Source organism: Spermophilus citellus (assembly GCF_964194105.1).
Source record: "Spermophilus citellus genome assembly, chromosome: 8".
Lineage (NCBI taxonomy): Eukaryota > Metazoa > Chordata > Mammalia > Rodentia > Sciuridae > Spermophilus > Spermophilus citellus.
Genome location: NC_138189.1, coordinates 62,316,909 through 62,331,493, shown reverse-complemented (window position 1 = coordinate 62,331,493; position 14,585 = coordinate 62,316,909). Strand labels below are relative to the sequence as shown.

The window sequence follows — 14,585 nt, the reverse complement described above, 5'->3', positions numbered from 1 at the left end:
GGATACTGTTCAAATCCCCTTTTCACAGAAAAAGAAACTAAGGAACTACAATTAACTGACTTGTCACAGAGTGGGCGAGTGCCATTTAGGATTTGAACTTTCGTCTCCTGATTCCAGAGCCCGCTCTCCTAGCTACTAGTCTACACGGCCTTTAATATGGTACTTCCCAGAACATGAAATTGAAATATCACCACTGTATTTGTTCACTGTCATTTTCAAAAGTATAACAATTTTTTAAAATGACACTTTAGTGATTGAAATAAAGTAAGCTGCCCTGGCCTATCACAAATGTTCCTTCATCTGTGAAGGATTTCCTACTTTTTTTCCCCATCCAGATTTGCCCTTTCCCTAATTTATTCTTAGTTTGTTCTTTGTCCTCTTTGAATCAAAGTAATTAATCATATTCTAACTTATTTAGGATAGAAGACATGCATATGAGTAGCTCTTATGCAAGATAAAATAACTATTATTTGGGCAGAAATGGAATGTTTTGTAACACATCGTCAATATTCAATAAATACACGTAGAAGACAAATTAAATCTAGACTCGTGCTCAATCCACTGACTGTGAATTAGAGTGAGCTCCATTCTCTGCCCAGGATCAAACAACTGGATTTATGGGAGAAACCATAAAGATGAGATAGACTAGCATTTTTATTTTTCTAATGAGGTAACCGAAAAAGAGAAGTAACCTGCCTAAAATCACGTCGCTGATACTCAGAGAGGACAGTGCTTTCAGTGAGACTAAAATCTGAGTTATAGTCTTCTAAGAGTATCCATGTTGCCTTTTAGATGAGCTTTTTTCCTTTTAGAAAAATGAAGGCTGCCAGGAGAGAAGATGGCAGTATGAACCTCACAATTTCTTCTCATGGGCCCAGAAGGGTAGGAGAGGGGAGAAGGTTCATTTAAAACACCTACGCTGGCAAGCATGGTTGTCATCCAGATGGTGCCCAGGGAAGCAAGTGGTGCTGCAGGTGCCCATGTGGGTCAGAACGAGGTTGGCGTCGCACGAGGAGCAAGAGAAAGGTCCTCCGCCCTGGCAGGTTCTGCAGGAGGAGTGGCATTCTGCAGAGAAACAAACAGAAACCATGAAGCCAGGCTGACTTCCAAGGCAGCATTGCAAGTGCTGGTTATAACAAGGCCCCCACTTCGAGCACATTCACTGGTCTGGCTCATAGTCCATGCACATATGCTCCTCTTTTCTTCAGGAAGCTCAAGCCCTCTCAGCAACTGCCCCCAGGAGAACCTCCTGAGTCAGCACTTACTCACTTTTACAAGCTCCCCTCTCTGTGTAGTATCCAGAAGGGCAGTCAGGAACACAGTGGTCCCCTAGCAGCAGGTAGCGGGCATTCTGGCACCTCAGGCAGACGCTCCCAGTGTCCTGGAGATCAGCTACACAGTGCTGGCACAGGGGATGGCAGTCTGGAGAGGGCAGGGAACAGAGAGAAGGCAGGGGTACTCATGAGTACAGCCTAATCACTACACTGGAGGGCAGAGGGATTTCAATTACCAGCACTGCAGCACAGAGAGCCGGAGAGTAGCCCAAAGGCAGCGTATGTCAGTAAAGCAGAAGCTTGGGACCTGTACAAATTGTGTGTTTAAGGTTTTTAGCAAATGGCTAGGCCCAGCACAGCAACTGAGTTTTCATCTCTTTCCAATTGAATGACCTTCAAGTACCAGGGAACATGTGACAGATACTTGCTGGGGGTGTAGACAGAACTGTCAGACCAACAGAAACAGCAGGCTCGGTACGCTCAACATCTCCCCTAAGGGCTGCATGCACTTGAGTATGTCCCCAGTCTGTGCTCCTGGTCATAGTGGGCTCTTGCACTTGGTCTTCTAGAGAGAGCATACCAGTCTCAGCCTTTGGGATGGGGGCAAGGCAGGTAGAACATAATGGACTGAGTCACTGGAAATTTTTAGTCTTTAGCTAGAGATAAAGTTATAAAGAAGGGTTGGGAGTTGAAAAAAAATCACTTTTATGACCTGATACATGATTCTTAGCCTCTCTGTCAGACCAGCTGTGATTAAAACTATAAAACAAATTATCTTGTGCAGCCAGCACTCTCTTGTTCTCGCTCATATAATAGTCATCCTCTAATAAAGAACTCGATTGTGCTCAGCTTTCATTGTGGGTGAAAATGTCCTCTGCTCTGCTTTCAAGTGGTGATTACCCTCTGAGTCTCATTTACCATCCTTCATCCCAAAGGCAGAAGAAAACCCACAAATTCTGAATTATGCGCCCAAATGAAAAAGGAATAAAGATTTAGGAAAAGAAAAGTCAGAGTTCAGGATACAGAGCCTTCCCACCTTCCCGTGCAGGATGCAAAGAGCTTGCACTTGCTAATGCCCACCCAGGACCCAGAGTGTCACGAGCCAGCCATGGGCTGTGTGTGTGAGCTATGAGCATTTGAGCGTATGAGGGGACTGGCCTGACATTACTGCCTGACGGAGCTATACGACATATGTGTGCCTTTCCTCTCACTCTGCCTATGATTCTACCCAACACCTGAGATGGGTATGGCTTTCCAAGACGTCAGTCAATCTGCTGACCACAAAACATCACCAAGCAAGACTCCACCCTCCACCCTTCGAAACCCAATCCCTTGCCTTATTTGGGTGGAACTTTCTCAAATGTATTTTTCCCAATAAATAGAAGTTTTCGGGTGTGCCTGCTCTCTCTCTTGCTCCTTCCAGTGCTAGAGCTGACCCTTAGGTCACCGAGCCATCCTACCGGAGAAACTTATGTTCCTGTGCTGTGTGATTTCTTCACTATTTTCTTAGTTATTGATACAGACAGCTCCTTTGAACCCAGTTCCTATCGATAGCACGGCCAGCTGGCAATACCAGAGGGTCCTGTTTCACCTCAAGGCCTTGGAGAGAGACACTGTGATTTTCAGCTAGATTTTCACCAAAAAAAAAAAAAATCCATGTCAGTAAAACAGATCACCTGCCCTGAGCCCTGTTGAAAACCAGCCTTCTACCTGTACTCTTGGTGACACTTTCTCAACTACTAACCATCTAGACACATTTTCTGTACAATTCCAGCTCTCGCCCCCATCCCAGTGCCCACTTGTCCACAGGAGAACCCTTTCCCCAGAAACCCTTAAAGCCAGCCCAGAAGTTGAGCCAAGGGTTCCCCTGAAAAACAAGGACTCTCAATAGCACACAAACCAACAGCCCCTGACCTTTCGCTGAACCTTGGGAGTTTCAAATTACAAGCAGTTTTTTTGCCCATATCAGAAACAATTCATGATATCGTAAGAACCAAATTAATCCTCATTATAGCTCTTCAGTAAATTATAAAGGAAATAATGACCGGATCCAGGGACATGTGAGAAGGGGGCTCTTCCCCTGCCTGGTACGTAGTTTCTACACATGCCAAGCTGTCTGTTCTTCTGTGTCTTCCTCCCAGAGCAGCAGCACAATCCTAGGTGTGCAAGGGGAAGTTCAAAAGCTCTGGAAAGTTGCTGAGGGAAGTGAAGGTGAGAGTGTTTCATGATTACCTGGGCGAGTGGGGAAGTGCTAGGATGGAAATCTCCAAAACACTACCAGAGTCAAGGCTTTTTTATTTGAAAAGCTTTGGCCTCGTCCTCTTCAAACAAGCATGAACAGAGCTTTCTGGGCTCAGGCATGCAGCAACAAGATCTGCAGGTGTTTCGCTGCCTAACAACTAGCTGCATCTAACTGAAGCTCTCTCTAGTGTGCAATTAGAGAAATTAAAAAAAAAGAATAATCACCAAGGGGACATTTCGAAGAGAAAGTAAGCAAATCTCTGTAGTGTTTTGTGGGTATAATAAATAGGTATTTATGGGTCTGCCTGATCCTGGGGCTCTCTAGAAGCTGCTGAAATGAGGAGTGTGATGTGTATTAATTATTTCTGAAGGAAGCGAGAGTCGGGTGGGTCCTCCTCCCCATTCTCCCAGCTACTTCACTCAATTAGCACTTTCAATTCATTCCTTCCAACCTTAACAGCTATCTTTTCCCATTTTTTATTTCATTTTCTTCCATGTCTCAGGATTCCTCCATCTACATTTTTTTGTGTGTGAACCCAGGGGCACTTAACCACTGAGGCACAATGTCAGCCCTTTTTAACATTTTATTTTGAGACAGGATCTTGTTAAGTTGCTGAGGCTGGCTTTGAACTTGTGAACCTCCTGCCTCAGGCTCCCAAGCCATTGGGATTACAGCCATGCGCCACCACACCCAGCCCTGCATCTGCATTCTTGATCCAATTTTTCAACTTTATTCCACTTTTCCTCCCCCTTACTTGCTTTTTCCTCAACAAACATGCTCTGCATTTCTTCCTGCCCCAGAACTTTTTGCTCTGCATACCCTGTCTCCTGCCTTCCTAACTCCCACTTCACTGTTACCTGCCTTTGGCCTCCAGAGTTCCAGCCCTCCTCAGCAAAATCCCTGTATCCTCTCCTAGCACATTTTACCCTGGTGATCATCTTGCGCTGAGTCCTCTTTTTTTTTTTTTTTTTTAAAGAAAGAGTGAAAGAGGAGAGAGAGAGAGAGAGAGAGAGAGAGAGAGAGAATTTTTTAATATTTATTATTTTTTAGTTCTTGGCGGACACAACATCTTTGTTGGTATGTGGTGCTGAGGATCGAACCCGGGCCGCACGCATGCCAGGCGAGCTCGCTACCGCTTGAGCCACATCCCCAGCCCTGAGTCCTCTTTCTCTGCCTCTGACTGCCTGATGAATGTAGGGATTTCTCACAACCCTCAACTTCTATGCTAACTGAGTCTCCAGATGTATTTAACCAAAAATGCCTGGATTTAGGTGTAGAGCTTCCAGAAGCTAGTAGAAACAGCTTAAGAACTGTGGAGACTGAAACGACTTGGGGCCTCCACCTCCTTCTATGGCTCCCTGTTACAAGAGTCATAAGAAGACATCCATCAATCCCCTGACATATCACATTGCATGATAGAGTGAGTACCCAGAGGCAAAGGAGAAATCAATAAATGATGTCTGAAAATATAAAACCATGAACTGCAGCTGCCCAAATCGTCACATTAATCCAAGTTAGTTTACAGTTCCAGCTTACATGGGAGATTATAACTACTTGAGTTTGGAAAGTTGAACCCTCTCTTTTTGTTCGCTATCTGTAGGCATTCTGTGATTTAAAAAGTCATACTGAACACCAGATCTTCTAAATAAATTCACTCCGAAGCAACAACCTGAGTGGGTACTGCATTCATCCACTCACGCAAACCTCCCTTCCTAATCCTGTCATACACAAGCCCTCCATGGAAGACCACTTAAATAAATATGCTTTGGAATCCTGTTCCAAAGGCTGGTTGACTGATTTTTATTAAACCAAGCCAAAAGGAACAATAAATTCCTAAAACCTAGAAAATACCTTTGTCTTCAGAGGCTCGAAGTCAAAATCTCTTTGTTGGAAAGAATTCCTTGGGAGATCTCAAAATGAGTAATGACTCACAGGGAAAGAAGCCAGAAATCAGAGCAACAAGAGCTCGAGGATTAATACCAGAGTTCTGACTTACAACCAGAAAAGTACCGTTCCCTGGGGCAACTCCAGAACTCAGGCACGACAGGCTACAAGTGGCCAGTCCCTTGGGTACCACCTGCGAGCAGGATTCTGGCTCCAGCCTGGGCCACTGTGATCTACAGAGGAAAACTGAGCAGAGTTCAAACAGGGATCTTGGGTTAGTATTTTTCTGACTGTAAAGTAGTCCATGGAAGAAAATAGAAAAAAATCTTTACACATTATAAATAAGCATGAAAATCACCCTAGGAATGCCTTTCAGAGCCAGTAACTACTAACATTGGCATTTTTTCTTTTAGTTTTTTCTCTACATATTTTACATATACAGATTTTCACACTGGTGAGATTATATTAAATGTGAGCATGTAGCTCTTTTTTTATATACTCAATACCCATTTTTATATACTCAATATACTCACTAGCATTTCTACCTATCTTTAGAGACTCTTTGTAAACAGGACCTACTTGATATTCCAGCATCAAGGAAACAACCAAAAATGCTTTTATTTTTCCTTATAGTTTGAACATTTACTTCCAATTTGTCTTCAATTTCTAATTAAGTCTATGGTAAAATCTTTGTGCATAAATCTTTGTCTGCACTCCACATTATTTCCTAAAGGACAATGTTGAAATAGTGTAATTCACAGTATCATTATAGTTTATTTACATTTACTGAGTTCTGAATACATATTAAGCACTCTACTAATTACTATAAGTGCATAATCTCATCTGAAGAGATGAAGTAGACAATCTCATTATCCCTACTTTATAAATGAGAAACTGAGGCTCTGGGAGTTTAAAAGTCCCTTGCTCATATGTCACATCCAGACCAACTCTGGTGTATATACTTTTAACCACCATGGGAATGAAAAACAAGACAAAATTCTTAATATGTGTCAAAAAATTCTTTCCAGAAAGTTTGTATCAATTTATATTTCCCAGAACCATTCATGAGACTGTTTCATCATACCTTCAACAGAACCAAAAAATAAAATAGTAAAACCAATCTTGACTAATTTGGTTGGTGATAATTGGTGTTATGTTGTTTTTATTTGTGTGTTTTTTTAAGTGAGGATGAGCATTTAAAAAATCTTTTTCTTTCAAACTACGATATTGAGATTACTACTTTACTTACAGGGTATTCAGGATGGTGGGAGGGGGAGAAATGACCCTGCAGACATCATTGTAATTGAGTAGTTAATAGGTATGTCCAATAATAATCTGAAATATCAATATCAGTGATTTCTTCCTCACCCACTGTGACTTTCCTGCATTGAACCAGGAATGTGGTATCATCATGTGCTCCTAGAGAAAGTCATCAAAATCAGACCTACAGAGATACCTGATTTTTGGCAAGGGTCATCACTCAATGGTAAAACACTTGCCTGGCCTATGCGAGGCCTGGGTTCAATCCCCAGCACCATCTAAAAACAAACAAAAAGACAAAACAAAAAAATTTGTAGAGCCCAGGACACAGGTAAAGAAAGAAGGGGAGAAAGAAAGAAAGAAGGAAGAAAGGAAGGAAAAGGGGGGGAGGGAAGGGGTGGAAGGAAAGAAAGAAGGAAGGAAAGAAGAAAGGAAACCCAAATGTGTACTGGAGAACTAACAGAGCCAGGTCCCCTATCATATCAGCCCTATATTATTCATCTCCCTATCCCAGCCTACAAAAGGTTTTCCAGATGGAGAGAAAAAAGGAGCAGGGAGACCATTCATTTTTGCCCTGTCTCCTCTCCCACAGAATAGGTTTAGAGACAGCCCAGTGGAATATTGATCCAGTGTTCAGATGGACTTGGGCTGTGCTTCTTTCCTTAAAGAGAGCTCTCTCCAACTTACGTTCATGGGCTTGAGTGTAGCTCAGTGGTAGAATAATTCCCTAACATGTGCAAAGCCCTGGGTTCAATCCCTGGCAATGCCAAAAAAAAAAAAAGTCAAATTATGTCTGTGCCACCAGGGATGGAGATGTGGCACAGCAGGTTCAGCAATAAGAGAACACAGGGTAAACATGGAGGTATAGAAGTAGCTTGGCTATTACTATGGAATGCTATAGGGTGAGGACAGGATGACATGGAAGTATATAAGAGAGGAACAAACTCAGTCCAGGAAACAGGGAAGACCTCCCAGGGGAAGCCAGGAGTGTGGGTTCTCTGCAAGAGCAACCAGGTAAGGTTGAGAGGTTTTGGAAAGGGTTCCAAAAAGAGGGAAATCTTCGATGAAAATCCAGTGACATGGGATGCCTTCAAGACCTGGGAAAATCCCAAAGAATGGGAAGTCTTCAAGGAAGGGAGAAAAAATTCATATATGGCAGGATCTTAAAGAATATAAAAGGAACCACTGAGGTCCTGGCTGGGTCAGGTTTGGAAGACCACAATAAGTCAAGAAAAGAAGTTTGGAATATATCCTAAAGGCAGTTAGAAATTTGTGTTTTGTATCCATCTGCTGAGGTTTCTGTGTTTTTCTTACAGATTTAAATGAGAAATCGTATAAATGAGAGAAGACATAAAACCACAGCAGAAAACCAACAATCCAGAAAAACTCTGACATTCAGCTGCTGTCAACATGAAACGTTTGTGGGGAGATGGGATTAGGGTCCGTACTGTTTACTCCCCCCTTTCCCTCTGTTCCATCTGCAGAAGCCCCTCCTTGGCAATTAATATCCCACAGCTGAACTGTTCTTAAGGGGTTTATGCTTGACTAGGCAGGTGAAGAATACTAATATAACACAAGTACATGAACACCACTGTGGAGGGGAGTGCGGGTCTCAAGGAGAACCTTGGGAAGGAAGAAAAGCACACCTCAGGTTATCTTCATGTCAGTTCCCAAAACTCTTTAAAAAAGGAAAACAAAGTAGAATGTGGCCAAATCAGTAGTACCTAGTAGGTAGCACTTACATAATTGTCAAGTAAAAGGAAAACAATATCGGAATAAATACTAAGGAACTGGGGAGAATTTGGAGTCCCATGAAAAGGTCAATGTGGGTGATACTGACTGGTTTCTATCCACTTCCAGCCAGGAGGAAAAAGGTGCTACCTGACTGTGTGTGTGACAATTTTCAAGTGTGTTGTCAGTTACAATTTGAGATGATGAAGAGAGAAATATCCCAGTGGCCAGCCAAATGTATTAATTATACAGTCTAAATGCAATTAAGAGATGGTAGGAGTCCTGACTCAAGGCACTGCGGGAGGTGACATGGTGCCAGTGATGTTTGACACCAGTCACTTTACACTGTGGACACACTTTCTTAGAACTAAGCTGATTTGGAGGCAACCCCTGAATTATTCTTGGTAGGTGGTAACCTAATTCAGATCCTTGTTCAGAAATTGTGTCCTTAAAAGGGCAGTATCTTCAGAGAGGCCAACAAACCCCAGAATGAATCCCCTGTCTACTCCACTCTTGTTCCTGCCCAAAGGTGATTATTTGAAACAATTTCCCAGGACACACTACAGAAAGTTTATACCATTGCTGCTTAATCTTTACCAGGATTGCAGTTACTAAAATAGGGGAAGTGAGTTTCCAACCCACCAATCTAGCAGCTTCTGCAAGGATTAGTGTCCCATCCTAAAATCCCCATCTGTGCAGTGAGGCATTTACATCTGATCTTCCTGTCTGTAAAAAAAAAAAAAAAAAAAAAAAATAGGAGGTTGGCCTCTAATATGTCTAAATGGTGAGTGTGCATCCATTAATTGCTGAAGAAAGTGCCAATTCTGGAGGTCATCTCAGATTTCCTCCCAGTGCCACTCAGTAAGTAAATTCTTTCTTGTCACTATTGCAATTACAATGGTGAGTCTTTACATATGACTCATTAAGGGTGATAAGGAAAGAAGAGAGACACAGAGTACCTTTCTGTTTAGCCTGTTTCAAGTTACTGATGTCTAATAAGCATTTGTGTAGTATGTGTGTGGGGTGGTGGAATTCCAATTGTTTAAGAATGTGCCTCCTTGTTAGTAAATGCAGTGAATTCATACTCTAAACAAGCAAATTAATGAACACGTTACAAGGAAGCCTGGAAATGAAGTACTAGCTCCAGATAAAATAAATACAGTTCTTGTTTTAAGCATCAGAAGGTTCTATTTGTTTTGTAAATCTGCACAGCATGCAGACATGCTAAAAATATCAACAGATAAAAAATTAATATTTTGACTCAGCAGCTGCAACATCCCGTAATATGTCACCCTGTAGTTGTGAGGAAATTGCATGTGGTCATCGCTGTGTGATGCTTTCTTCAAATCACAAAGGCTCTGCTTCAAGGATCAGTGAGGATTACCCACAATCATGATGGATGGAAGCACACAGCAGTGAAAGGTCTTTGGAGCAAAGTAAAAAAAGCTTGAAGATATTAAAGTAAATGTGTACTGTTGAAGCAATAGCTTTGGATTTGAGTTTTATGGAGCAGTGACTCCTTAGCTGATAAATAATGACCTATAAAGATAAATTTAGACACACAGTGAGATTTTTAGTAATGTCCTGTCAGTCGATTAGGTTCCTGATGCAACTACATTCAGTGCATTTGGAAGTGGTTAAAATAATCAGCACTTGTAGCTGTTCTTCATGAGGTAAAAAGGAAACAATTTCATACTGAAACTCAGGCCCTTTATAAGATGTAGAATTTGGATTCTGATGCCTCCTTTAAAATCGATGGGATTCAACTTGTGAGTTAAGTACAGAAATGATCCAAAAATAACAAGTGGATGGCAGACGAGAAAGAGGAATCTCTTTCCTTTTCATCATTACTCTAGGCTCAGCTCACCCGTAAGCTCTTAGAAAGCATGTGTTCTTTTTCTTAGAGACTCTGAATTAGTGCAAAAACCATAAAACAAACAAAACAAAACCAACCAGCCACATAAGCAAACAAAACTTCCTTCTTTCAGTGCCTACGGCCATTGCTTTACTCTTAGCAAACCAACCAAACAAAAAGCACCACAACAGACTGACCTTCATGTGAAAGGACATCGATTTCTATCCAGTATGCACAAACTCACCAATGTGTTGGGAAGGCTGCAGTAGGAGCCGAGAACACAGACCATTTGAAGAAGGTGGCAAGCAGCAGTGTCAAATATAAACGCAAAGCTCTCAGTTTTGGTGCCAGATCACACCACCAACGAGGGGCCATGAGCACACACCTGCTTGTGGATCTTGACACCTTGTATCCCATCTCTGTTTTACTTGTCTTAGCTTCAAAATAGAAAATGGTTCACTTTATTAACACTTATGGCAAGTCAGCTGGGTAGGAGGCACTACAGATGATACTATGGAAGACCGTACATTGAGTCACACTCAGAACCTTCCCTTAACAGGTTCATGGAGGAATGACAAGAAAGCCACGCACAAAATGCTGTATCAAAGAAGGTCCAAAGAGCATTTATCCAAAAGGAGGAAGAGGGCCTTAAACTTTGATGCTTTTTTGATAAATGCAAATGATGCTAACTAAGGACATTCTTAGCACAGGGTACAGAGGAGGGGGGTAGTGTGGAGTGAGGAAGAGAATTAGCATGCCTGGAGCTCTGGACACTCACTTAGGGCCAAGGGAGACCAGAGGCCTTGGAAAGCAGGGTGAGGAATTTACAATTCATTTGGTAGGCAATGGGAAGCCATCAAAAAGTTTTGAGCATTAAAAAGTGTTTTATAAATCAAAGCCAATATTCAAGAAGAGTTACCCCTCATCTTGGGAAGAAGCCAGAGACTTTTAATAGAGAAGAGCTTTTTGGGGAAAAAAATTGAGGGTACTTTCTGGGAAAGATGAGCTTGGAGTTTTGCAGTAGAAACAGAGAAAAGGTAATATATCCAACAGCTATTGCATAGGTAGCATCTGCAAAATATGGCAGTGATTTGAATATGGAAAAGGGGTAGTTAGGAAGCAGCTGTAGCTAAACAGTTTTGAATTGTGCTGATTTAAGAAAAGTGGGTGGAGAAGAAAAGGTGAGGTTTGTTTGCTTTATCATAGGATGTTATTCCTTGAAGCAAAACAAAACGAGAAATCAGACTTCTAGACTGAAAATAAAGGGAGTGTGGGGAGTGCATGGGAAGGTCATGGTGGGCAAGACCACAAAGCGTCAGAAAGAGTAAATAAAATGACCAAGAAGCAGAGACAGCCTGATGGAAACTGAGGCCAAGGACACAGCAGTCACATGGGTGCCTTTAAAGAAGCACTGTTTAGGTATAAATCCCAGCTCTACTGCTTACTGGCTACAAGCTGGGGCAGATGGGTTAATATCATTAACCCCAGTCTCTGTGTTGTAAATGGAGATGCTATAAGACTGATCTCCTGGGGTTGCAACAAGGAGTATATGAGATAATGTATGTATACAGATGGCACACAGTAAGTGTTCAATAAACATTTATTATTCTCTATCTGTACTGGGCTCCATCAGAACCAACATTAATACTGATAATTATTGTGTGGGTCAGCTTTTCAACAGTGTGGCCAAAATACCTGACAAAAATAATTTAGAGGAGGAAAAGTCTACTTTGAGCTCACAGTTTCAGAGAGATTTAGTCTAAGGTCTAAATCCACTCCATTGCTCTGGGCCAAAGGGAGGCAGAACATCATGGTGGAAGGTCATGAAAGAGGGAATCTCAGGCAACCAGGAAGCAGAGAGACAGGGGAAGTGGCTGCAGAGAAGATGAGCCCTTCCAGGGAATTGCCCCATGAGTGACCCACCTACTCCAGCTACACTTTATCTGCCTACAGTTATTGCCCAGTGAGCCCATTCAAACTAGGATGAACTGATAAGGTTACAATGCTCACAATCCAATCATTTCACCTCTGAATATTCCTGTATTAACATAGGAGTTGGTGTGTGGGGGGGCGCCTCATATCACACCATAACAATCATGCTTGCAACTAAGTCACTGTTTTTTGTCCACTACAAGTAAACCATAGAGATTTACATGAGTGTAAGGAAAGTAAGTTAGTGTAGCCTTAGAGTTATGTTGCCTTTGGTACTGAAGAGGATAAGCTATGTTTAAATCCATCTGTGTTCCATTAACACAGACCTGCAAAAACATTCCCTGAAATCTGGGTCTGGCTCACCGTTCCCACAAAGACATGAGTGACCCTGACTTCACTGGGAGCCTTGTGGATGCAGAGCTTGTAAGTAAGCTTTCTGTGATTACTACAGCTGGATAAGGTATGTTTAGCAAAAGTCACATGAAGGAGAAAATACCTGTTGTTGTTGTGATTCTTTTTTTTTTTTCCTTTTTTTAAATACAGAAAGGCCTCAATTTAAGCATGGATCATGTTTTTGTTTTTGTTTTCTGAAAGGAAAAACTCAAAGAAAAGAAATGCCTGGAAATCTTCAATCATCCCTCAGTAGACAGTGTGATCACTTAAATAAAACACAAATCGAGACAGGAAGAGAAAATCATTAAAAATTTTGGAGAGAGATTGGGTATGCAATTCATAGTTCAAGCAATAGGAGATACGGTGACATGATGAGAAATAAGAAAGTGCATTACCAAAAAGAAGATAAGGAAAATAAAGAAACAAGTGTTTAAAAAATAGAAAGCACAAGAAAATTGAAAAAATATAGAGATAGAAGAATAGGAATGGCATGAAGAGGAAAAAGAGGAGATAAGAACCAAAATATGATTTGCACTGAGAAGAAAGAGGTCCTGGATCCAATTACTATGCATTAGAAAGGGACTAGATGAGACATTGGGACACCTTATTTGAATCATTTGTTCTACCTGACAATTCTCAAACACCACTTGTGTGCTAGTTAGGCACTGCACTGAGCTTTTAATTCTCCAGTCAACAAAATGGGAATTATCTAGTATTCCCAATTCTGCAAGAAGCTTTCTTGGGATAGTCAAATGAGTAAGAAGTTAAGCAAATGCTTTGAAAAGTATAAATCCACACACCATTCTTACTATTAACAATAACATGGAAAACTAAGCTATAGTATTGGAAGTCATGTTTGACCTATTCCTGGACCAAGCAAAAAAAATCATCTCTTACTCATTATCAACCAGATAAAATGGTCAATTAAATTAAGTCACATAAACATAACTGAACAGTACTTAGCCATAAAAAATGAGAATTATGTGGATACTTCCAATATTTTCAACACATATTATGTTGCACATATTAACATGCAAATTAATGTGATAGTTAAGAGAAAAAGAACAAAGAATTACATAGTTGTTGACTACAACTATAAAACTGCAGTTATACACTCCTTTAAAACATTAAAATAAATGTGGAATGATATAACTTATCAAACTTTAGTATGTGTTAAAATTTTTCTTTAAAGTTGATCATTTAATAAGGATAATATACTACAAGAACACAGGAACATGATAGTGTATGTGTCATTCAAGAGACTAGCAAGTTCTTGCAACTTTTCTTGATAGCACTTCTCCTTATTCGTCATACCAGACCTGTCAATCCACTAATCAAAAAATAATTCCTGAGCTCCTATTGTGTGTTCTCAGTTGTTCTATAACATCATGGAGTACCACAAGTGATTAAGTATGTGCATTCTGGATTCACTCTCTAGGTTCAACTCTTGGTTATATCAATTGCAACTTCAGTAATTTTGAGCCAATTATTTAACTCTCTGCATTTCAGTTTCTTTAATGTAAAGCAGTTAAAGGATTAGTAGCCACCTTAGAGGATCACTGTGACTGTTCATTGGCAAAATACATTTGGAACAATCAGCACAACACTTTACATACTAAGTCCCCACAACCATCACCTATTATTAGATCCAATACCGAGTGCCAGGTAACTGGTAGAAACCAGTAGCATACCAGGAATTAGACATGGGAGATGCCAAGGAAAGGGTGGTCTAGAAGGGAAGAAATCTCTGAGGGATGGATTTTGATAATCAAAAGAAAGCAATTACCACTACATGTTTAAGGTTCGTGCCTTTTTCTTTCCTTTTCATTTGCAACTGCAAGGCCAACCCATCTCCCCACATGGTAGAAGCTGCTACAGAACAGATCTGGCTCTCATTGGCTCACCCAGGGCTCCTTCCCAGATTCTCAACTGTGTTCAACTTGAACTGCACCCTGCCCCCACCCTGCCACATTACTCAGTGTGGCAGTTGTTATCAGCTTATTCAAAATGAATA

At 41.2% G+C, this 14,585-nt stretch overlaps 1 protein-coding gene across 6 annotated transcripts in view; it reads right to left on the bottom strand.

The window, feature by feature from the left end:
- FRAS1 (Fraser extracellular matrix complex subunit 1) overlaps nucleotides 1-14,585 on the bottom strand; it is a 448,933-nt gene that overhangs the window by 161,729 nt on the left and 272,619 nt on the right. For all 6 annotated transcript variants that reach the window (XR_014023287.1, XM_081304117.1, XM_081304120.1 and 3 more), the window contains exons 21-22: nucleotides 1,270-1,422; nucleotides 919-1,065 (exon numbers count right to left, since the gene is read on the bottom strand). Coding sequence is in view for 5 of the 6 variants with exons in the window: in XM_081304117.1 (XP_081160243.1) it covers nucleotides 919-1,065; nucleotides 1,270-1,422 (300 nt within the window). In the remaining variant the exon portion in view is untranslated. The remainder of the gene's footprint in view (nucleotides 1-918; nucleotides 1,066-1,269; nucleotides 1,423-14,585) is intronic.